General features: G+C 40.4%; 1 protein-coding gene across 3 annotated transcripts in view; it reads left to right on the top strand.

The window, feature by feature from the left end:
* CDH17 (cadherin 17, LI cadherin (liver-intestine)) overlaps window positions 1–24471 on the top strand; it is a 97590-nt gene that overhangs the window by 30536 nt on the left and 42583 nt on the right. For 2 of the 3 annotated variants that reach the window (XM_011978642.1, XM_011978640.1), the window contains exons 3-7: window positions 8188–8286; window positions 20015–20149; window positions 21050–21188; window positions 23465–23623; window positions 23729–23928. In XM_011978642.1, coding sequence (XP_011834032.1) covers window positions 8188–8286; window positions 20015–20149; window positions 21050–21188; window positions 23465–23623; window positions 23729–23928 — 732 coding nt within the window. Of the gene's footprint in view, window positions 1–2718; window positions 2794–8187; window positions 8287–20014; window positions 20150–21049; window positions 21189–23464; window positions 23624–23728; window positions 23929–24471 lie in introns of those variants that run through there. The other variant, XM_011978641.1, reaches the window with a different exon arrangement.

The following is a 24471-nucleotide window of genomic DNA, read 5'->3' as shown; positions in this document are numbered from 1 at the left end:
GCAATCACAACTGGCTGCAACCTCTGCCTCCTGGGCTCAAGTGATCCTCCCACCTCAGCCTCCCAAGTGAAGTGACATCATTGTCTGGGCTAAATACCTGAGGTCATCAGGGCAGGGAAATAGAAAACCCGGGCAAACAAGAAGTGAGTTTAAGAGCAGAGGTTTAATAGGCAAAAGAAAGAGAAAGGAGATTAGCTCTGTCTCCTGCAGAGAGAGGGGTGCCACCCGAGTGGGTCTTCCAGTTTTTGTGGTGACATGGCACAGAGTTTTAAATATGAGCTTGAGGAAGTGGTATCTGATTTACACAGGGCTGGAGAGATTGGTTGGACCAGGTGTGATGTTTGCATAGTGCATGAAGAAGCTGGCCATCTCACCCTAATCTTTTATTATGCAGATAGGTTCTCTACCTGGCTAGCGCCATATTGTCTGTTCCTTACTGTACACGTGGTTTACAAAGTAAAGGGAAGATGGAGCCGCCATGTTGAACATGCCTGGCCCCCAGGTGGCATTTTCCTATTGGCAGAGCTGCTGGCATTTACCTGTGCAAACTTCCAGCTTGCTTATCTATGTCTGCAGCTCGATTCTACAGGCTGCTCTTTGTTAGAAAAGAAATGATTTGGGGGCTGCTTTTTGTTAAAAGGAAACCTTACTGAGTACTCTTACCCTCACTGTCTGCCTAAATAATTTCTTTCCACCTGCTGTATCACAAGTAGCTGGGACTACAGGCAATGCATCACCACACCTGGCTAATTTTTGTGTTTTTAGTAGAGATGGAGGTCTCACCATGTTGGCCAGGCTGGTCTCCAACTCCTGAACTCAAGCGACCCACCTGCCTCGGCCTCCCAAAGTGCTGGGCTTATAGGTGTGAACCACCGTTTCTAGCCTGTTACTGTTTTTAAAGACCTCTCCGCAAATCTACATCCTGGGTGATGCTTAATAAAGGATTGTTTCTTTATCTCCCAGAACATTGGTGAGGCTAAAATGAAATAGCATTTTTACCCTTTAAAGTTCAAATATAAATTATGCAAATATAGGGCATGTAAATTTTTCAGGATCTAAATTTTTAGAGTGGTTAAAATGTTAGTGAAATATTTTCCATGCTGGTGATATTAATGATATGTGCTCAATGTAGAAAAACTTTAAAGAATAAGATGACGAGTAAACCAAGATTATTCCTAATCTCTAGAGATAATAAAGTGATTGGAATTTTAGTGAAATAAATACATTGAAAAAATTTCCTTGACTCAACTGGGTGCGGTGGCTCACGCCTGTAGTCCCAGCACTTTGGAAGGTCAAGGCAGGCGGAGCACGAGGTCAGGAGATCGAGACCATCCTGGCTAACATGGCAAAACCCCATCTCTACTAAAAATACAAAAAATTAGCTGGGCGTGGTGGCAGGCACCTATAGTCCCAGCTACTCAGGAGGCTGAGCCGGGAGAACAGCGTGAACCCAGGAGCGGAGCTTGCAATGAGCCAAGATTGCACCACTGCACTCCAGCCTAGGTGACAGAGTGAGATTCTGTAACAACGGAAGTGTATATATATGTGTGTGTGTGTGTGTATATATGTATATATATGTGTATATATATATGTGTGTGTATATATGTGTATATATATGTGTGTATATATATGTATATATATATTTCCTTGACTCTCTTTTGGGGAGAGGGCAGTCCAAACTCATGACAGGTAACAACACTGTTTTTCAGGCCATGTGGAAAATTTATCTCACATCTTAAAATCAATTAGTCATGACATGTCTCATAGTGAAAGTTATAATCTCTGTGAAATGGGAAGCCTTAAGGAGGAAGGGAAAAACAATATCGGACAGGAGAAAGTAAGGACAGAGTTCAGATTTTTGTTTGATCTCTTTTGGAATAGTAATAAGTAAATTTTTTCTTAGGTTTATTGCATAGGTAATGATAATATCTAGAAGACCAAAGAGGCAGTTGGTGACATCTTTGAATGAAGAATTGTGAGCATTCTTGAGTTCTTGCCACTTGTGGGATCTCATATGTTTGTGGCTTTGAATCAAAGTGTTTAGTTATTCTGGCATTTGCCAAAATACATCTTCTCCATCTGTATAATAGGATTGAAAAGAATAAGCATTGCTGGCTGGGCACAGTGGCTCACACCTGTAATCCCAGCAGTTTGGGAGGCCAAGGCAGGCAGATCACCTGAAGTCAGGAGTTTGAGACTAGCCTGGACAACATGGTGAAATCCTGTCTCTACTGAAAATACAAAAATTAGCCAGGCATGGTGACGTGCACTTGTAATCCCAGCTACTTGGGAGGCTAAGGTGGGGGAATTGCTTGAACCCAGGAGGTGGAGGTTGCAGTGAGATGAGACTGCACCATTGTACTCCAGCCTGGATGACAAAGTGAGACTCCGATCCAAAAAACAAAAAACAAAAAACAAAACAAACACTAATTGCCTATCATTTAAGACACTGAAATGAAGAAGATCATAACAGAGCAAAGCAGTTAGAGAAAAATGGAATTACTGTGAGCATGTTTTGAGATGTTGGCTTGCATATTGCTATGGATTATGTATATGAAGTTTCTGGAAGACTGGGCTGCTCCATACGCTGGAGAGGCTGGCCTTTTGGGATACCATTTTACTAGGTTTATAACTGGATATCATCCATTAATTATCACTGATGGGAAAGACATGATTTTAACAGACTGGTAGCTAACCATTTTTATTTCTGGTTTCTTCACAGGAATTTGAATAAAGAAAACTATGATACTTCAGGCCCATCTTCACTCCCTGTGTCTTCTTATGCTTTATTTGGTAAGAGAAGAGGGTGTTCTTCTGTATTTATTTACTAGAATATTTTCTGCTATCTTTCTACCCCACACCAGGGAAAGAATGGCTATTATTACTTAAAAAAAGATGACCTATCAAAATTAAGTTGTTGTATAGAATGGAAACATAGCTTTTTCCACTGTGATATTTTTGATGAAATGGCTACAAATCACATGTCTGCCCTCAACTAGGGGATGCATTTTCTTTCCAGCTCTTAAAAGCCAATACCAGTTATGGGTAATGTTGAAAACAAATCTGTCTATGTATAGCTCAGGAAATCTGGAATGACATTGCACTGATACATGAATTAGTCTGTGTCCCTTAATCTTGACTTTCTTTTTTAAACTTTGTGCATGAAAACTTACCACCAAAACATCAAGAAAAGCATTTTCTCTATTTTCAGCCCTGCTCTGCTCTATACTTTCAGGCCTGTTCTGCTGTATATTTTTCTTTTCATCAATGGTTTGGAATTTTCTGGTTGTGTTTAACCATTTGTTGGGTTAACCCTATTGACTGACAGGCTTCTAGAGCTTGGAGCTGAATAGGAACTGGGGAGTCCTCACCCTTGACCTTGGGGTAAACAGTAGGTGCCTTTTTTTTTAATCTACGTGACTCCTGAGATTCATAAATGTTGCCCCCAAAATTGCTGTATTATGAAACAAGATTGTAAGATTTAGGGGAAGCATTTGCTTTTTTTTTTTTTTTTTTTAAAAGAAGGAATCTTCTAGATCCTCATACCTCAAACCTTATTTCCTTTCTTCTGGGATCCATAAATAATACATCAAATTGCAAGTCCCAAAAAATACCCTAGAGCTCACATAGTGACAGCGTGAAATGGAATGAAACTTGAAAACTATCAGAGCCTTCCTCCTGGGGGAAATCTTCAGGTCAAATTTTATGAGAGGCCTGAGTCCTCACAGCCTGCAGTCTCAAAGCCTGTCCCCAGGACTGTGGAAGGGCTGGATCAAACATCCCCACTTGACCTCTCTCCTCATCCCACCCCCTCAAATGCCCTTTGTCACCTATGTTATCCCAGGGTAGTGGTAAAGTCAGACATGGTTTCAAACTCGGTGCCTCCACTACCAGTGATAGGGATTTGGTGAGTTACCTAAGCTTCGAACCTCAGTTTTCTGCCCTGTGAAATGGATCTAATAATAGTACTTGTCTTATGGGGTTTTGTGGCAATTCAATGAGATACTGCATTTACAAAGCTCTTGGATCAGTGACTGGCAGTTAAACACACAATAAACATTGGCTACTATAATTACTACAGCATTTTAAGTGTCATGTTTACATCCATATGGACCCTGACCTCCATGAAGAACGGACTGTGTTTTTACCATCTTTGCAGATACAGCACTGAGCACACTGCTAAATTATTTAATAATAATATCAAATTATTAGGTCTCATTTGCTTCTTGTCTGAGACGGGAACATGCATTTTTATTCCTGGATGAAAGGTGAAAATAAGGTTTCCTTCTCTACTCTCACCCCAGTGAGATTTCTATCTAGAGTGAAAATACTGCCCAACCACTGCTGGCAGCGGTGCCTTGCCCAGGTGAGAGCCACAAGCACAGCTGTCTCTGGGTGAAGTCAGGGAGTGGGATTTCAGGGGTATTGACAGGGAGCCACTTCTCTCTCCTACCTCCTTCCAACACCTCGTCTATGAAGACTGGAAATTTGCTTGAAGAATCTTGTCTTCTGCATAGGGCTTTATTCAACAGAGGCACTAATTTACTTCAGACTGTGAGTAGATCTTTTCTTTTCCAAGAGATAGATTTATCAGAGGGTTGGAAACATAAACATAGCATGGATGTACTTCAGGGGCACCAAAGAGAGAGTGAATAAGTGATCCAGGGTTTGGGAAACGGTACTGACTAGGGAATCGGAGGAAACTAAGGCAGAGCCATCTGTTTTGGAGTTATGCCTGGGACTTCCAGAAGGACGATGAGTTTGGTACAAAACTACATAGTCACTGCACTGAGCTCCTGATGGAGCTACCAGGTAGGTGAACCTGGCAATTGCACATGTCCTTTGGCCTGGAAGGCAGTGTAACAATGTGGTTAAGAGTTGGGGCTTGGTGGTCCAATGGCGCTGGCTCCAGTCTGGAGGTAGCTCTATCTCTGAATGCTTTGCCTCTACTGTTGGACTTCTCTGGAGATACTTTCTTGAAAGGATTTGTCAGAAGAAATGGTGTTATGTGGTGATCTAGTCTCATTACTGCCACATAAAAGATGCTAAAAATGACTTTAAGATGGCAGTTCCATTCTCTTCCTTTCGCTTCTTTGTGCAAGATGGAAAATGCTATTACCTCCAACTTCTGCATAAAACCGCCCTCTTGTCCTTTCACAAGTTTCCACCACACTGTCCTTCCCACTTCTGGAGAATGCGGCTTGATGATTCACAGTGTGCACATGCACTTTGAAATCTTTATAGCTCCAATAGCCATGTTAATTGGCAGGAAGAGAGATTTGTTGCCCTGATACGAGCACGCAACTTTGAACCCTGGAACCAAGACTTGATTCTCATTTTCTGATGGGTGAGTCAGCTTGTTCTTGTTGGAAAAGTGCAGCCTTGTTTGTGTGTGGCTAATGTAGTTTTCACTGGTGTGACTGACTGAAAGACTGACTGCTTGCTGACATGAGTGCAAAGCTGATGAAGATAGTTGGTTGCTAAGCAGCAGCTCCACAGAAAGCACTGACTTCACTAAACCAACCATGGTGGTACCTGGACATCTGTCTTGCACACCACCCAGTTCTTATGCCCTACCTTCTAGAGGAGTTGAAGGAACAGGAAAAGATGTGGAAAAGGAGTGAAAGGGAAGAAAAGCTCCCAAAGGAAGATAATCTTAGAAAGGAGGAGATGGGCTAGAAGTCTGGCAAAATTACTTTGTGAGTTAAGAATGCATTTTCTTGGCCAGGCATGGCAGCTCATGCCTGTAATCCCAGCACTTTGGGAGGCTGAGGCGGGCAGATCACGAGGTCAGGAGTTCGACACCAGCCTGGCCAACATGGTGAAACCCCATCTCTACTAAAAATATAAAAAATTAGCCAGGCATGGTGGTGGGCTCCTGTAATCCCAGCTACTCGGGAGGCTGAGGCAGGAGAATCGCTTGAACCTGGGAGGTAGATGTTGCAGGGAACCGAGATCATGCAACCATACTCCAGCCTGGGCAACGAAAGCAAAACTCTGTCTCAAAAAAAAAAAGAAAAAAAAAAAAGAAAGCATTTCCTTGCAAGTAACAGGAAATTTGACTTATTTGACTTTAGAGCATTTTAAATAAATAGGGGTTTATTTTCCTCAGATAACAAGAAGTTTGAAGTAGGCAATCCAGGGCAGGTTTAGCAATTCCATGATGTTGCAGAGACTTGGGCTACTTTCTCTTTGCTACGCCATTATTTGAGCTGGTTTGTCCTCTCAGGGTTCATCATGGCTGCCCCAACTGCAGACACAAGGTCCATTGTCTCAGTAAGAGCCACAGGAAAGGGCAATGGCAGCCACAACTATCCTTTTTTTAAAATCAGGAAAATGGAAGCTTGACCACCCCCAATGGACTTCTCCTCTCATTTCATGAACCAGAACTGGGCCACTTGGCCACCTTCCTAGTTGCAAGTGAGCCTGGGAAAGGGAACACTTGGTTTAGCAGCCTCTGTGGTGGGAGGCAGCAAGGGAGAGGGTTTGGCAGTGGCCCAGGGGCAGCAAATCTAAGGCCCTACCACAACTCTGAGAACAGACCAAACTTCAAAGCCCCTGTTCATTATTGCTCTTTTGCCAGACATCCAGCACCCAGCTTAGTCAAGATTCCCCAAACTGAGGGATCCAGCAAAGACCTTTCTCTGATCACTGGCATATTGATGGCTTTTGGGTACTCTCAGCAGGGAGCAGTTTCCTTGGCAAGTGTGTGCTTGCTTTCCCTAAATAACTGGAAAGAAAATGGTTTTCCCCCAACCTAGTGGCACCTGGAAATCTGTCCTGCATACCCAGTTCAGGGAGTGAGAAGACTTTTTACTCTTTTATTTTTATTGTCTAGCTCCAAAAACCATTGACTTGCCACATCATGCTTCTGATTTCAATCTGTTTCACCCCTGATTTCCACCACAAATGGGAGACCCACATACCTGCCCAGGAAGGAGAGAAGGCCAGCATGGGGATGAGACACTAAATCCCTGGTCCTAGAGGGTGCCCCAACATGGGTGCATGACTGGCTGTCCCTTCCTGTCGGCACCCACTCCATCCGCCTTCACAGGTGCTGTTGTGGTGAGGGCTACAGTGATGCTCCCCATGTTCTGAGACTGGGAATGGTGGGAGTCACACTCTCATGCACATCTTCAGTGCAGCCCGCCAGCTTTCCCTCCAGGTTGTCTTGGCTATTTCACCTGCTCTGGTGGGTGCTGGTGCGTAGAGGCTGAGAGGGCCGGTTCCAGAGTTGCAGGTTCAAATCTTGCTTCCAGCCACTACCTGGGCAAATAGTTTAACCTCTTTGGGTCTTAGTGTCATCACCTGTAAAACAAGGGTAACAATAGTAACTTCCTCCCAGTGGGTTGTTGTCAGGATTAAATGTGCTTAGGACAGAGCTCCACATGTAGTAACTTAGCAAGTGTGCGTCACTCTTCTTACCATCCCAGCCACACTCACTCCTACTCCAGTCTTGACTTGGGTGTCTGCAGAGCCTGCTTAGCTTTCAGGTTTAGGGTCTTTGGATTTTAGAACCATTGTGGGGCTACTGCTTAAATATTTTGTGCTTTTATTGTTTTTTTTTCTAAATGAATGTAAAGAGCTAATCAAATGTTATAATAGTAAGCTTTGCTTAAAGTTATCATTCAAATTCAGATTCAAATTTGGCTAAAACTCACTGTGTAACTGTGCCAAGCAAACTTTGTACTAAATACATCTATATTTTCTTCCTCCCCCTTATAAATTCAAAACTCTAGAGTGCTGGCCATCTGCTATAAATGTCCTTATAAGATAAAAAGAGTGGAGGGAGGTGTTTTATGAAGCTGGAGTAAAAACATATAGAATTTAGAAGACAGTGTGGGATTGTGGAAGGCCATGGGCTCTAGTTCAGTTAGGCCTGAGCATGTGTGCTGTATTAACCTTTTTAAGCTTCATTTGTAATATGGGGATGTTAACATTCTTCTCATAGAGTGATTCTTGTCATCTCACATTCTTCTCAGATGTTTAAGAAAAGCAACGCAAAGGTTTGTAACAAGCTACTTTGACATGGTAGAGCTTCAACAGCTATTATACTCTTTTCTGTTTTGATCAGATTTCAGCCATGATAGAATCCTATGTTTCATATATTGGTGCTGGAAACCCTAATAAAATCACAAGTGACACAGACACATTCATACAAGATGCTAATTTTCTCTTTTTTAACAGGCAACTGGATATGGCCAAGAGGGGAAGTTTAGTGGACCCCTGAAACCCATGACATTTTCTATTTATGAAGGCCAAGAACCGAGTCAAATTATATTCCAGGTAAAAGCTACTCTTGATCACTGTCCTCTTGATTTTGTATGCTCTCTTGGTGGACTTTTACTCCCTTATCTATTGTACAGCAGGAAATAAAATAAAGGCATGGCATTCTCATTATCAAGAATGGTTTCAGAAGCTAAGTTAAACAGAGAGATGAGTGGCCTCAGTATCATAAGAATTGTACCGACATTCTATTTGGACTTCCTCAATCATCTCTGGGACGAGTGCTCCCAGCCCTCCACAGGGTGTTTGGTGCCTGCAGACTCTGCCTCTCCCCTAGAGTAGAAAGGAAGCCTGTCTCTGGAGAGGGGAATGACCATTCACCCTCGAGGCTGTCTGATCAATGAGCTTGCTGCTTCAAGTACTGGAAGATACGGCTTCTCTGGACTCAGTGCTAGAATGAGCTTTCTGGCCAGAGGCCTGCCTTTTCCTCACCACCTTCTCTGAGCCCCCACCTGGGCCATTGCCAAGGTGTGCTGGGAGGTGGATGTTTTGTTTAGTTAGATAACCATGAACAGTATCAGATGGAGTGGCAGTCCGCAGGTGGGAGTAAGGGAAGGGACCTAAGTCCCATCTGAAGTGCTATTAAAGACACAGAAATAATCCTGGAAATGTAGTGGAGAAGGGGAAAACACTACTGTATTTACCACACGTCCCCCGAGAAAGTCACTTGGCCCTGAAGTGATTGGAGGATGCTGATGAATCTCTTGGGGGGTGCCAGTGACCCCTCCCCATCCCATGAACCAGGGAAGTGGCAGAGGTTGCTGAGCTACCTTCTAAGGCAAGTGCCCTCCATTAACTGCCAAAAATTTACAGACGGCCCTCTGTATCTGTGGGTTCATGCATCAGCAAATTCAACCAACAGAGAATCCAAAATATTTGGGAAAAACAATAAAAATAATACAAATGTAAAAATACAGTATAACAATCATTTATATCATTTATATAGCATTTACATTGTATTGGGTATTATAAATAATCTAGAGATGGTTTAATGTATGTGGGAGAATGCACGTAGGTTCCATGACCATAATACACCACTTTAAATCAGGGTCTTCAGCATCTGTGGATTTTGGTATCTGCATGGGTCCAGGAATGATCCCCCACCGATGCCAAGGGACAACTGTATTGTGCTGGACATTTCCCCTCCACAGAGGAGAGGCTGAAAGCTGTCTCTCCTCCCTTTTCTTTCACTGGTACCAGCTTAGGGCAAAGGGCCCCTGAGTAAGAGCTGGCAGGGGCATGCTTGCATGTCTATGCAGCCCGGTGAGGTAGGATGTTATAAGGGGCCTCCGCCTCTCCAGTCAGGGAAGTCAGGGCCTGAGGAAGCAGTGAATGTGTTGAGAGGAATTAACTTGGTGAGGAACGGAGGGAAGAGAGCTTAGAAAAGGCCCGGCACGGATGGCTGCCCTCTGCCAGGAGAGGGCAGGGGACATACCAAGGACTGGCAGAAGGCCATGCAGCTAGGGAGGATGGAGCCAGGTGGAGCAGGTGGGAGAGGAGGCCACAGAGACAGGGAGGACGCTGACTTTAAGGATCTTGAGTTTTTCTCAAAAGCAATGGATCTGAATCAAGACTCCATTGAGAAAATGTCACTCTGGCTACAAACTAGAGGAGGAAAGAGAAGATTCAGGGAACTGGCTAGGAGACTCTGGCAGGGGCTCACACACAGTTGAGTTACTTACTTTCTCTCACAGACTTGCTTTTATTAATCATGTACGGAGTGACTATTGTATATACCAGGTGCTCTGCTGGGTACTGGGGATATGGGATGATCCCGACTCCATCCCTGCCCCAGTGAGCTTACCAGCTAGTAAGAGAAAACTAACAAGGAAACAGACACACGCACTGAAGGTTCTCATGGGAGGTTGGTGGGATGTGGAAGGGGCAGAGGGTAAGTGAAGAAAGAGTGACTGATTTTTATTTATGTTTATTTTTTAATTGACAAAATTGCATATATTGTGTACAACGTGTTTTGAAGTATATAGAGAAATGACTAAATCAAGCTAATTAACATATGCATTATCTCACTTATCTCTTTTTTGTGGTGAGAACACTTAAAATCTAAGAATGATCAGTTTCAAGTGAAGATGGTAGTGAGTGAACAGAAGAGGTTTCATTGACCCCTAAACAGAGTATTCAAAGATGAGCAGGCGCTCACAGTCAGGAAGCAGGTACTGAGTACAGGATGGGAAAAAGCCTGGGGGTGTGCACTTGTCAAGACAATGACAGCTGGCCTGTGGGCCAGAGTCTAGGGTGGGAGACAGGATGCAGTCAAAGGTCTGCATGCCTGCTGAGGTCAGCATGGGCTGGACTGGCCCTTCGTCCTATAGCAGGCTGCAGGGTGCTGCTGGAGTGCTTCAACAAGGAAAAGCATAACAAGATTTGTGCTGTAGAAGCTTACTGTGTGATCACTCTGAGTGTAAGCTGAAAGGCGGTGAGCTTAGAGGTTAAAAAGATCTTAGAAAACTATTTTCAATAGTTCAATGGGAAGTGATGGAGGCCTGGTTTGAGTAACTATAGAGGTCTGAATGTTGGTGTCCCCACGAAGTTCATAAGTCGAAGCCTAATCTCCAATGTAATAATATGAAGAGTTACGGTCTTTAGTAGGTGATTAGATCATGAGGGCTCTGCCTCTATGAATAGGATTAGTGCCCTTATAAAAGAGGCTTGGGGGAGCCTGTTTGCCTCTTCTGCCATGTAAGGACACATGGCAGGTGCAATCTGTGAGGAGTGGGCCCTCACCAGACATTGAATCTGCTAGTGCCTTGATCTTGGATTTCTCAGCCTTCAGAACTATGAGCGATAAACTTCTGTTGTTTATATGTTACTGAATGAGCACAGGAGGTGAAGGAACAGAAAGAAGGATAACTCTTAGGTCTCTGGCTTGCTTGACTGGGTAGTTAGTGGTGTCACTGAGTGAGAAACAGAGAGAGTTTAGAGATTTAGAGAAAAGTGAATGAGTTTTAGGCTTGTTGATTTTTTTTTTTTTTTTTTTTGAGATGGAGTATTGCTCTGTCGCCCAGGCTAGGGTGCAGTGGCCGGATCTCAGCTCACTGCAAGCTCCGCCTCCCGGGTTTACGCCATTCTCCTGCCTCAGCCTCCCGAGTAGCTGGGACTACAGGCGCCCGCCACCTCGCCCGGCTAGTTTTTTGTATTTTTTAGTAGAGACGGGGTTTCACCGTGTTAGCCAGGATGGTCTCTATCTCCTGATCTCGTGATCCGCCCGTGGGCCTCCCAAAGTGCTGGGATTACAGGCTTGAGCCACCGTGCCCGGCCTTAGGCTTGTTGATTTTAAGGTTATCTGTGGGGCAGCCAGGTGGAGAGGTCTAAGAGACAGTGTTAATATGGGTCTGGAGATACAGACTGGGGAGCCTTCCTCATGCAGGTGCCAATTGAGTGCTTGGGTGTGGCATAGACGCCTGTCTGTGGTGAGTTATCTCAACTGCCCTTAGGGGCTAGCTGAGTGATAAATGAAGCCATCTGGAGAAAAGAAAAACAACAGCCAAACAACAACAATAACAACAAACAGATATGATTAAAAAAAAAAACCCAACTGCACAAATATGAAATCAAAAGTTTTCTGATACTTGTCTTTAGTATTTGGGACAAGAGGAAGGAGTGGGGACTGTGGCAAACTAAGAGTAAGTCAAAAGGGGATAGGCTCAATTTAGCTCCAGACAATTTTCACAAATTAGAATTTGGGTACTACTGTACTAGATTTTATAATTTTTCTAGAAAAGCCATAAAATTTTATATTTATATAAAATTCACTGATATAAAAAAATTAACATAGTTTTTTTTTTTTAATTACAAGCTAAATAAAACATATTTGTGAAACAAAGTTTGTGGCTACTTCTGAGATTTTTGTATGAAAAGACTCAAGGTCAAAATACAGTAGGTGTTCTGTGAGCACAGGTCCACACTCCATTGAAGGGAATCAGGATTGTACATAGATGCAACCTTCAACTTACAAGCTTTACAACTGACAAACATCCAGACCTAGAAACTGTTCAGTAGGATCATTCCAGAGTCTCTGAGGATACTAGCCAGCAAAAATCATTCCTTGGGCTGCTCCATGTTTTTTTTTGTTTTTCTGTTAGCCATGCTGCAAAGTTATCCCTTCTTGGCAGGAAATGATAACCTGGTTATCATGCTTGAATGTTTCTTCTTTATAGGGGTGTGTGTGTGTATGTTGGGTTAGGGCGTGGGGTTGGGATGACGGAGTAGTGAGTAGAAGATGAAGGGGATTTTCTTTTTAGAATCACAGAAGCTTCACGCTAGAAAAGACACTGGAGACTTTTGGTACCGACCACTTGTTTTAAAAATGGGGAAACTGAGGCTTAAGTTAGTTAATGGCAGAGTCAACAATAGAACACAGGTCTCCTGACTTCTAGTCAAGCACATTCTGCTCTCTCCATCTTTGTATGTGGAAAGAATGCAGTAAACCCAGCCTTGGTAAGATGTGCTCGGAGCTCTTTGTTTCAGTGGTGGGGAGGAGGTAGGTGTACATATCCTCTCATCCAGCACCTGGACCTATGGAGGCATGAAGAACACTCATTGCCCCATGAGGTTGGTTCTTAGGTTATTAATATATCCTCAAAAATAAAATGAACTGCACCACCATAGACTTATTTCACTGAGGATTTTTCAACTAGTGCCAGCTCTGTACTCACCAGGGGCTTCCAGATCATCAGACAGTGGGATATAAATCTGAGAGAGGTCTTTTTTTCTCATTTTTAATGAGATGTAGCCCTAAAATTCATGCCTCTAAAATTCAGTAGTTTTTAGTATCTCAAAAGATGTGCAAATATCACTGCTATCTAATTCCAGAACATTTCCATCAGCCTCCAAAGAAATCCTATGCCTATTAACAGTCACTCTTCAGCCTCCACTCCCCTCAGCCCCGGGCAACCACTAATCTACTCTTGGTCTCTGTAGATTTGCCTGTTCTAGACATTTCATGTAAATGGAATCCTACAACATGTGGCCTTTTATGTGTGACTTCTTTTATGTACCGTAGTGTTTTAAACATTCATCCATGTTGGTAACATGTACCAGAACTCCATTCCTTTTTATGACTGAGTGATATTCCATCATATGGATATATCACATTTTGGATATCCATGTGCCACTTGATGGATATTTGTTTTTTGTTTTTTTTTTTTTCATTTATGGCTGTAATGAATAATGCTGCTATGGCTATTCATTCATGTACAACTTTTTATGAGTACATGTTTTCGATTCTCTTGGACGCACACACACTCAGTAGTGGGACTGGTGGGTCAAAGTTAATTCTGTTTAAACTTTTGAGAAACCACAAACTGTTCTTCAAAGCAGCTGAACCATTTTACATTTTCACCGGCAATGTATGAGTTCCTATTTCTCCATATCCTTAGCACTTGTTATTATCCTTTTTTTTTTTTTTTTATTATAGCTATCCTAGTGGTTGTGAAGTGATATTTCTTTGTGGTTTTGGTTTATATTTCCCTAATGACTGATGTTGAGTATCTTTTCATGTGGTAATTGACTATTCATATATCTTCTTTGGAGAAATATCTATTCAAATCCTTTGCCTATTTTTAATCAGGTTGTCTTTTTATTGTTGTAAGAATCTTTACATATTCCATATATAAGTTCTCCCTTATCAGATATGATTTGCTGCAAGTATTTTCTTACATTCTATAAGTTATCTTTTCACTTTCTTGGTAGCGTCCTTTGAAGCACAAATGCTTTGAATTTTGATGAAGTTCAATTTATTTTGTTGTTGTTATTTGTACTTTTGACGTTATATGTAAGAAACCATTGCCTCATTCAGGGTCGTAAAGATTTATATCTATGCTTTCTTCTCAGAATTTTATAGTTTTAGTTTTTCTATTTAGGTCTTTGATCCATTTTGAGTTAGTTTTGTGTATGGTATGGGGTAAGGGTCCAACTTCATTCTTTTGCATGTGGATATCTAGTTGTTCTAGCACCATTTATTGAAAACATGATTCTTGCCCCCACTGAATTATTTTAGCATCCTCGTCAGAAATCAATTGAATTGTTTCTGGACTCCCACTTTGATTCCATTGATCTATATATGTTTATGCCAGTACTGCATTATCTGGAACTATACCTTTGTAGTTAATTTTGAAATTAGAGAATGTTAAGTCTTCCTACTTTGTTGTTGGCTGTTCTGAGTCCCCTGTATTTCCATATGAATTTTAGGATCAGCCTGTAAATTCTACAAACAAGGCAGCTGTAATTTTGATAGGGATTGTATTGAATCAGTAGATAAACTTGGGAAGTATTGCCATCTTAACAGCATTAGATTTTTAAATCTGTAAATATGACGTGTCTTTCCATTTATTTAGAACTTGTTTAATTTCTTTCAACAGTGTTTTGTAGTTTCCATTTTATAAGCCTCCTATTTCTTTGCTTAAGTTTATTCTGAGATATGTTATTCTTTTTGTTGTGATTGTAAATGGAATTTTAAAAATATCATTTTTGGACTGGGCGCCCTGGCTCTCGCCTCTAATCCCAGCACTTTGGGAGGCCTAGGCGGGCGGATCACGAGGTTAGGAGATCAAGACCATCCTGGCTAATACGGTGAAATCCCAACTCTACTAAAAATACAAAAAATCAGCCGGGCATGGTGGCGGGCACCTGTAGTCCCAGGTACTCGGGAGGCTGAGGCAGGAGAATGGCGTGAACCCGGGAGGCGGAGCTTGCAGTGAGCTGAGATCCGGCCACTGCACTCCAGCCTGGGCGACAGTGAAACTAAAAAAAAAAAAAAATCATTTTTGGGTTGCTCTTTGCTTAATGGATAGAAAGATTGATTTTTGTTTATTGACCTTTTATTGTGAAACCTTATAATACTTGTTTATTAGCTGTAACAGTGTTTTTAGGTTCCTTAGAATTTTCCCTATATAAAATCATGGCATCTGTGAACAGTGAGAGTTTTACTTTTTTATTTCCAATATTTATGCCTTTTATTTCTTGTTCTTGCCTAATTTCCCTTGCTACAATCTCTAGTATAATGTTAAATAGAAGTGGCAAGATTGAGTATCCTTGTCTTGTTTCTGATCTTATGGGGAAAGCTTTCAGTCTTTCACCATTAAGTACAGTGTTAGCTGTGGGGCTTACTTAGGTGTCCTTTTATTAGACTGAGAAGTCACCTTCTATTCCTGGTGTGTTGAGTGTTTTTATCATGAAAGTATGATGGATTTTGTCAAATGATTTTCTGCCTCTATTGAAATATGTGGTTTTTCTCCTTGATTCTATCAATATGGGGTATTACATTAATTGACCCTCATATATTGAACCAGCTTTGTATTCTGGGATAATTTCCACTTGGTAATGATATATAACACTTTTCATATGTTGCTGGATTCAGTTTGCTAGTATTTCATTGAAAAATTTTGTGTCTGTATTCAAAAGAGATACTGGTCTGAAGTTTTCTTGCATCGACTTTTTTCTGGTTTGGGTATCAGGATATTGGCCTCATAGAATGAATTGAATAAGTGTTCCTTACTCTTCTAGTTTTGGAAGAATTTCTGAAGGTTTGGTGTTAATTCTTCTTTACATATTAGGTACATATTTTTTACATATTAGGTACATATTCACTAGGGAAGCCATCTGGTTCTGGGCATTTTTGTGTGTGGAAGGTTTTTGATTACTAATGCAGTCTCTTGTTATAGTTCTATTCAGATTTTCTATGTGTTCTTGAATCAGTTTTAGTAGTTTTTGTCTAGAAATTTGTCCATTTCATCTAGGTTGTCTAATTTGTGGGAAAATAATTGCTCACAATATTCTCTTTAATACTTTCTATTTCTATAAGGTTAGTAGTGGTGTGTCCTGTTATATTCCTGATTCTAGTTATTTTCACCTTATCTCATTTTTCTTGGTCAGTCCAGCCAAAAATTTTTCACTTTTGTGGATCTTTTCAAATAATCAACTCTGGTTTTGTTGACTTTTCTCCTGTGCTCTTATATTCTCCATTTCATTAATATCCACTCTGATCTTTATTATTTTCTTCTGCTTGCTTCGCTATTCTTCTTTTTCTTGTTTTTTTAAAGTAGAAGATTAGGTTATTTTGGGATTTCATCTTTTTTAAGTATAAACATTTACAGCAATAGATTTCCTCTAAGTACTGCTTTATCCGCATCCCATAAGATTTGGCATGCTGTGTTTCTTTTTGTTTTCATTTATATCAAAGTATTTTCTAATTTCCCTTTTGATTTCTTCTTTGACCTTTGGTTTTTAGAGTATATTGTTATTTCCACATATTTGTGATTTTCCCAAATTTCCTTATATTATTTTTAATTTTATTCAAGTGTCAAATACTTTGTATAACTTCAATCCCTTTAAATTTATTGAGACTTGCTTATGGTCTAACATATAACCTATCCTGGAGAATGTTCCATGTGATTGGCTTTTGTTGGGTGGAGTGTTGCGTGTCTGTTAGCTTCTAATTGGTTTACAGTATTGTTCAAGTCTTCTGTTTCCTTATTGATTTTCTATTCTATTATTTAAAGTGAAGTCTTGAAATCTTCAATTATTACCGTTGAGTTATTTAATTTCCTTTCCATTCTGTCAGCTTTTCTTTCATGTGTTTTGAGGTTCATTGATAGGTGCATCATATATGTTTATAATTGCTATGGTTTCTTGATAGATTGACCCTTATATCATTATAGAATATCCTTTTTTGTCTCTGAAAATTTTGTCTTCAAGTATGTTTTGTCTGATAGTAGTATAGGTTAATTCTATTTTCATCTTGAAGGATAGTTTTGTTGGATTTACAATTCTTTCTTGGCTACTCTTTTTCTTTCAGCACTTTGAATGTGTCATTCCACTGCCTTTTGATCTCCATGGAAAATCAGCTGTTAATTTTATCACTTTGCATGTGATGAGTCTATGCACTTTTAAGATTCTCTATCTTTCAAATGTATATGATGTGACTAGGTTTGGATTTCTTTGAATTTATTCTATTTGGCGTTCATTGTGATTGTTGGATATATAGATTCATGTTTTTCTTAAATTCGTGAAGTTTTGGGTCATTCTGTCTTCAAATAATCTTTCTTCCCCCTTTTTCCTTTCCTTCTGGAACTTTTATTATGTATGTGTTTGTCTGCTTGATGGTGTTCCCACATGAATAAAAATGGGAATCTATTCATTTTTATCCATTTTTTCTTTCTGTAATCTCTATTAATCTATTTTCAAGTTTACAAATTCTTCCTTCTGCTAGCTCAAATCTGCTTTTGAATACCCTCTTATGAATTTTTCCTTTCAGTTATCATCCTTGTCAACTGTAGAATTTCTATTTTAAAAATTTCTATTTTTAATATTCTTTATCTGATGAGACATTGTTTTTGAGCTTTAATTCTTTAGAGATGATTTCCTTTAGTTTTTGAATCTATCTAAAATAGATTTTTAAAAATATTTAGTAAATCCAACATCTGGGCTTCCTCAGGGACAGTTTCTGTTGACTTAACTTTTTAATATTTTTATACATTTCATAATTTGAAAACTGAACAGTTTAAATAATGTGATGTGGCAACTCTAGAAATCATATATCTTTCTTTTCCTGGAGTTGGTTGTTGATGCTGTTTGTTTGCTTAGTGACTTTCCTTAATGAATTCTGTAAAGTCTGTATTCTTTGTCATGTCTGGCCACTGAAGTCTCTGCTCAGTTAGCTTAGTGTTCAGCTAATGACTAGATAGAGATTTCCTTAAATGTCTTAAGCCAGTAAGTCTCCTGGCGTTTACCAAGGGGCACTGTGTGCATGTTGGGACACAACCTTCAACTATGTGACAGGCAGTTTACAACTCTGCCTTCGCCTTTACTTTCTGCTTATGCAGAGCCTCCAAGTCAGCCAGAGGTGAGGGATAGGTCCTTCTCAGGCCTTTCCCAGGCATGCATGCAGCCCTGCTCATGATAGTGGCCTTGTAGATTGCCAGGAATATATTAGAGATTTTCAAAGCCCCATATGGACATCTCATTTCCCAGCTTTCCCTTTTAAGTGTTTTGGTCAGCTGCTGCTTTGCTTCAACTGTTATCACAGCCTCAGGCCGCTGCAATGTTGAACAATTGCTGATGGTTGTTTTCAACAAATGCCCCAGGGGAAAAATTGTGTGTAGTGTGTGAATTCTGAGTCAGGTCAAATGAAGATAAGCCTTATAAGTAGGTGTTTCCAGGGAAATGCCAACAGGATAGCTAATGATAGTTCTCTGGTGATGGAGCTTTTGGGAGGCTACAAATGCTTCTCACCCTCTCCATGGTACTGTGGTGTGAGGCTGTTGCTTTCAAGGCTACTTCAGGTCTTAGGAAAGGACCATGGGATTAGGGTGCATTAAAACACCACAAAGCTTGGTTCTCACTGATATTTAGTAGGTTTTTTTTGTTGTTGTTTTTTGTTTTTGTTTTGTTTTTTAATAAACATTCCTTGGATTTTGCAAGCATCTGGTTCATTTCACATATTCTGAAAAAATGATATTTACAATTTTTGCCAGTGTTCTCGTTGCTTTTATGGAGGAGCAGTTTTCTGCAGGCCCTTACTCCACCTTTCTCACTGATGTCCAGGTCTTTTTCTTAAAGCACAAAATAGCAACATGTTCATTTATTATATAAACAATATAATATCAACAAACAAACATGCACAAAAACTTTTTAACTTATAATCTTACCCGTTTAACACATCAACTGTTCTTGTATTTTAAATTCCATTTCTTACCTACCGACATGAATTCTTTTGGTACTGTTACAGTCTAGATTTACTCTCAAATTTACTTCTGTTACTTTACATAACTGTTTCTTATGTTTCTTCATAATTTGTAGAATGAACATTTTAATGATTAATATTCTGTCAGGGTCATGTGCCATAATAATTTAAATGTCCTTTTTATGACCCTTTAGGAGTTTTCAACCTTACTGGTGTTATAAATAAAGTTACTTACTCTACAAGCATGTACTTGTTTGAAAAAATATTTCCTCAGGGTAAATTCTGTATAGTAATGTTTGCTATCAAAGGCTATAAACATTTTATGCCTCAAGTTATTTCTAAAAGGAATATAGGAATTTATATTTCCATCAACAATATTTCTTTATATTGATACTAACATTGATATTGTTTTTAATTTAATAAAATATATAAAAGTATATTAAAACTTAAAGTTGAACAACTTTTATGTTTTCTTAGTTTTATGTGAATTTTCTGTTGTTGTGGTCTTAGTGATATAGCCATATCTATAAATATGGTGGTCAGTATTTTCTTCACTTCTGAAAAATAGATTATCATATAGCATTTGCATTAAGTTGAAGCCACTTATAAATTGTTTTCCTTAACATTAACATGTCTATTAATCTTTGTCACGATTTTTAGAAGTGCTAAATGACATATTTTATCCTAGCAAGAAATCTACCCTTTTAATGCTTCTTAGAAGCTAGTAATGTCGTAGATTTCAGATATTACCAAAAAGTCCCTTTTAACCTCAGCTACAATTTAAAGCATCAGTGACTTTTGTCAATGTATTGAATAATAGTATACAGTTTCTTGAGGAAAACGTATGTTGAATGTTACACAGTTATTGTGCAAACAAACTTTTAGAAGGTACCACTTTAAAAGTTGAGGATTTCTTATTTGGTAATTGAACCAGTGAAAATTTTACCTGAAATTGGTGACTTTCTACAAATTCCACAACTTTATTTTTTCCCTTACAACCTAATCTGTTGTTTTTGCTTTTTTCCCCAGTTTAAGGCCAATCCTCCTGCTGTGACTTTTGAATTAACTGGGGAGACAGACAACATATTCAAGATAGAACGGGAGGGACTTCTGTATTACACCAAAGCCTTGGACAGGGAAACAAGATCCACACACAATCTCCAGGTAAATTAAGACCAGGTGAAGGGATCTAACTCCAACCTCTGCGAGCACCCTTTGTTCTGGAAGTATCGCTGGCATCTTCCTCCCTTGCATAGAATCCAGTTACAACTTTCCTTACATTAATGGCACACTTTGCAATCCTTTTATGTCCATTTCTTAACAACTACAGAGAGGTGTGGCAAACATATCCTTTTCCTTAGGCTTTTTAACCAGAGTAACCCCACTTACATTGCCAGGACCCTCTGATGGCATTACTTATCCAAGTAAGACCATGCTTAGGTACTTGGATCAAAAGTCAGCACATCTGTGATACTTCACTGGTATCTGCCTGCGGCTCTTGCATTGGCTTGGGACCCATGAAGAAGGCTGCATCGGCGCTAGGATGGAGCTACTTTGGGCATTGGAAGAAGCAGAAGGAACCAATAGCCAGAAGCTGACTAAAAAGATCCTTCTCCCTCTCTTTCTCCTTTAGTTTTCACTGTTGGTATCTGAATACCTACGAAAGGCAGAGAGCTAACTATGGAAAAAAGAGTGAGATAAAAGCTTTCTGTCTGGTACTTCTGCTGCAGGCCTTGCAGGCTGACCACCATAATGGCTCTGGAAGAGAACTCGACACTTTCATATTCTCAGGGGTCACAGTGCTCTTGTTTCATGGACTCCAGCCATCCAGAATAGACGCATGTTCAGTGTCCAGAACACCCTGCTAATAGAGAGTCACCATCATTATTAGCCAGGCTTGACTGATACAACCCCTATTTTAGCAGCTCCCAATTTGGGCTTTTGTGAGTTCTTTCTGTCCTACAGTCACCTGGTTCTTTGAGTTCTAATTTCCTTCAAATGATTTTCGGGCATGTGACATGAAGTTCAGTCTCACCAACATGGTTTCCTTTTCCTCAACATCAGGTTGCAGCCCTGGATGCTAATGGAGCTATAGTGGAGGGTCCAGTCCCCATCACCATAGAAGTGAAGGACGTCAATGACAATCGACCCACGTTTCTCCAGTCAAAGTACGAAGGCTCAGTAAGGCAGAACTCTCGCCCAGGTAACAGGCAGGGGCCAGAGATATTTATGGAAAGATGGAAGGGTGTCAGGTGGAAGGGGCAGACTTGTGTGGCTAACGGCTGCAGCTGTCACTCAATAAGCACTATCTTACCCACATTTCATACTGATCTGGGAGTTGTTTGACTATCTCTATTGCTCCAGAGCACGGTCTCTCAACGTCTCAACACAGCACTACGTATTGACATCTTGGGTCTGATCATTCTATTTTTGGTCAGAGGCTATTCTGTGCCTTGTAGGATGATTGGCAGCATCCCCCTGACCTCTATCCACTATGTGCCCCCTGCCAAGTTGTGACAATAAAAATGTCTCCAAGCATTGCCAAATGTCCTCTGGTGGGATGGAGGGCACAAAATCCCAGCACTTTGGGAGGCCAAGGCGGGATGATCACTTAAGCCAGGAGTTTGAGACCAGCTTGGGCAACAAAGTGAGATCCTGTCTCTACAAAAAATAAGAAAGTTTGCTAGGTGTGGTGGTGCATGCCTGTAGTCCCAGCTACTTGGGAGGCTGAGGTGGCACAATCACTTGAGCCCAGGAGATTGAGGCTGTAGTAAGTCATGATCACACTATTGCACTTGGTCTGTGCAACAGAGTGAGATTCTGTCTCAAAAATTACCCCCAGTTGAAAAACACTTTTCTAGGGTGATCTTAAAGATACTTCAGAGCTCTAGAACACTCTAGAAAGCTGAGCTTACTCCCCTGTATCTTCTCAGGAACCTCCATTGATATTGTCACTGGTGGTTTCCAGCTCTTTTTTTCTCTTACATCCCATCTATGGCTCAGCCCTTTTCTATGCTACATTGACCTTCTATCTTTCACTTCCACAAGAGCTCTCCATTAAGGAGTGAGTGTATCCAGCAGGCACCTAGAAAGAAGCATCACCTCCTAAGAGTTGCACAAGACATAAATGAATATTAGACTTCAGAGTTCTCAGAAATATACCTATCAACATTTACTGTATTAGAAATTTTAAAGATATTCATTTAAAATAATACTAATCAAGACTTGGGGCCATTTGCATAATCCCACCATCAAGCTTCGCTTCAAGTTACTTAAATGTTTTCCTTCTCTTTCTTCAATGCCTGCCTCTGAGAATTCTGGGAAAAAATTCACTTCACTTTACTATGTGGAGTGATGTCCCTGTCCCTGAGGCTGCATACCAAAGACTCACACAGACTCTGCTAAATGTGAAGCCTCCAGGCCATACCTTTTCTATCTTCACTAATAGAATCTGCTAGAGAAGTGGCTCTCAAACTTTTTGGTTTCAGGACTTGTATATTCTCTTAAAATTTACTGAGGACTCCAAAGAACTTTTAGATACGTGGGTTATATCCAGTGGTGTCCTGGTAAAGGCGTAACGGCTACTTTTCTTGGGGGACAAAGCTCTGATTTGTAGAATTTTCCAATTTCCATGTTACAAATACTCCTACCATGGCCTATTTCAAGTACCATGGCCTATTTCAAGTGACCATTGGTATTAATAATTGACACACAACATTTCTGAAAATTCAACAACTGAGTCTCATGAGGCATCTCTACTACATCACTGGTTATATCTATCAACATTTACTGTATTAGAAATTTTAAAAAATTATTAATTCATTTAAAATAACACTAAACATGTTTTAATGAAAAATAATTGATTTTAAAGACAAAAATAGTGAGAAAAATGGCATTGCTTTAATCTTTGCAAATCTCTTTAATGTCTGGATTAATAGAAAACACTTGGATTCTCATGTCTTGTTTCTACATTCATTGTCTTGTCATGTGCTAGTTTAGCTGAAGTATACGAAGGAAAATTAGCCTCACACAGATATGCAGTTGGACAAGAAAGGAATATTTTAATAGTATTTTCAGATAACGGGACATTCTTTAGTACTATACCCAAACTCAATAAATTGTGGTTTCCTAAAGATTAGTTGCAAAGTGAAATCAATATCAATGCCATATTTTCCATTCTTTTACACTAAAAGTCATTAAATTATCTTGTACTTTAAATGGATCTTTTACACATACATGACCTTTAGCTTTACAGAGCGCTTGAACAGTTTCAGGGACCCTTAGAGGTTCTTGGACCAGACCTTGAGAAACCTTATTTTAGGGAAGGGGAGTGGGATAAATATTTATTTCCACACTGGTGTGAACTGTCCTACCTTTCCCTATTATATATCCACTTTTTACATGGAACAAGTAGCTATGGTTGGTTTGGGTTTCAATTAATATCTTGTTTTCTTTTTCTGGTTATGTTTTGTTAAACAGGAAAGCCCTTCTTGTATGTCAATGCCACAGACCTGGATGATCCGGCCACTCCCAATGGCCAGCTTTCTTACCAGATTGTCATCCAGCTTCCTATGATCAACAATGTCATGTATTTCCAGATCAACAACAGAACGGGAGCCATCTCTCTTACCCGAGAAGGTATGTTCAGGAGTGCCCTGGTAGGACTGTCTCAGTCAGAAAAAGGGAGTTGGGTCTGTCCCTTCCAGAGATGCTTCCTATTGCCTTCTCCCCTACTTCTCATAGGATCTCAGGAATTGAACCCTGCTAAGAATCCTTCCTATAATCTGGTGATCTCAGTGAAGGACATGGGAGGCCAGAGTGAGAATTCCTTCAGTGATACCACATCTGTGGATATCATAGTGACAGAGAATATTTGGAAAGCACCAGAACCTGTGGAGATGGTGGAAAACTCGACTGATCCTCACCCCATCAAAATCACTCAGGTAGTACCCAAGCCCAAGTAACACTGACAGCCAACTAGAGAAATGGCTTCACTTTGTAGAGACCCACCATAAAGGTCTTCACTGATACACTTATTAGATACATTTTTGCATAGCATGATTATAAAGCAAATTATATAGCCTCTGACCCCGAGTCACTGGACTTGACCATGCCTCATGGGCAGGACACTTGGATGCAGATACTGTGTTAGGCCATTTTTGCATTGCTATAAAGAAATACCTGAGGTAGGTAATTCATAAAGAAAAGTTTAATTGGCTCATGGTTTTGCAGGTTGTTCAAGCATGGCTCTGTCATTGGCTTCTGTTGAGGGCCTTGGGAAAATTACGATCACAGCAGAAAGCAAAGGGGGAGCAGGAGCATCACATGATGACAGTGGGAGCAAGAGAGTTAGGCGGGAGGTGCCACACACATTTAAGCACCAGGTCTCATGTGAACTCAGAGTGAGAACTCACTTTATCACCTAGGGCATGGTTCTAAGCCATTCACGGGGGATCCGCCCCCATGATCCAATCACCTCCCACTGG

Source organism: Mandrillus leucophaeus, unplaced genomic scaffold (assembly GCF_000951045.1).
Source record: "Mandrillus leucophaeus isolate KB7577 unplaced genomic scaffold, Mleu.le_1.0 Scaffold198, whole genome shotgun sequence".
NCBI classification, from domain to species: domain Eukaryota; kingdom Metazoa; phylum Chordata; class Mammalia; order Primates; family Cercopithecidae; genus Mandrillus; species Mandrillus leucophaeus.
This window is presented reverse-complemented; position numbering and strand designations above follow the sequence as displayed.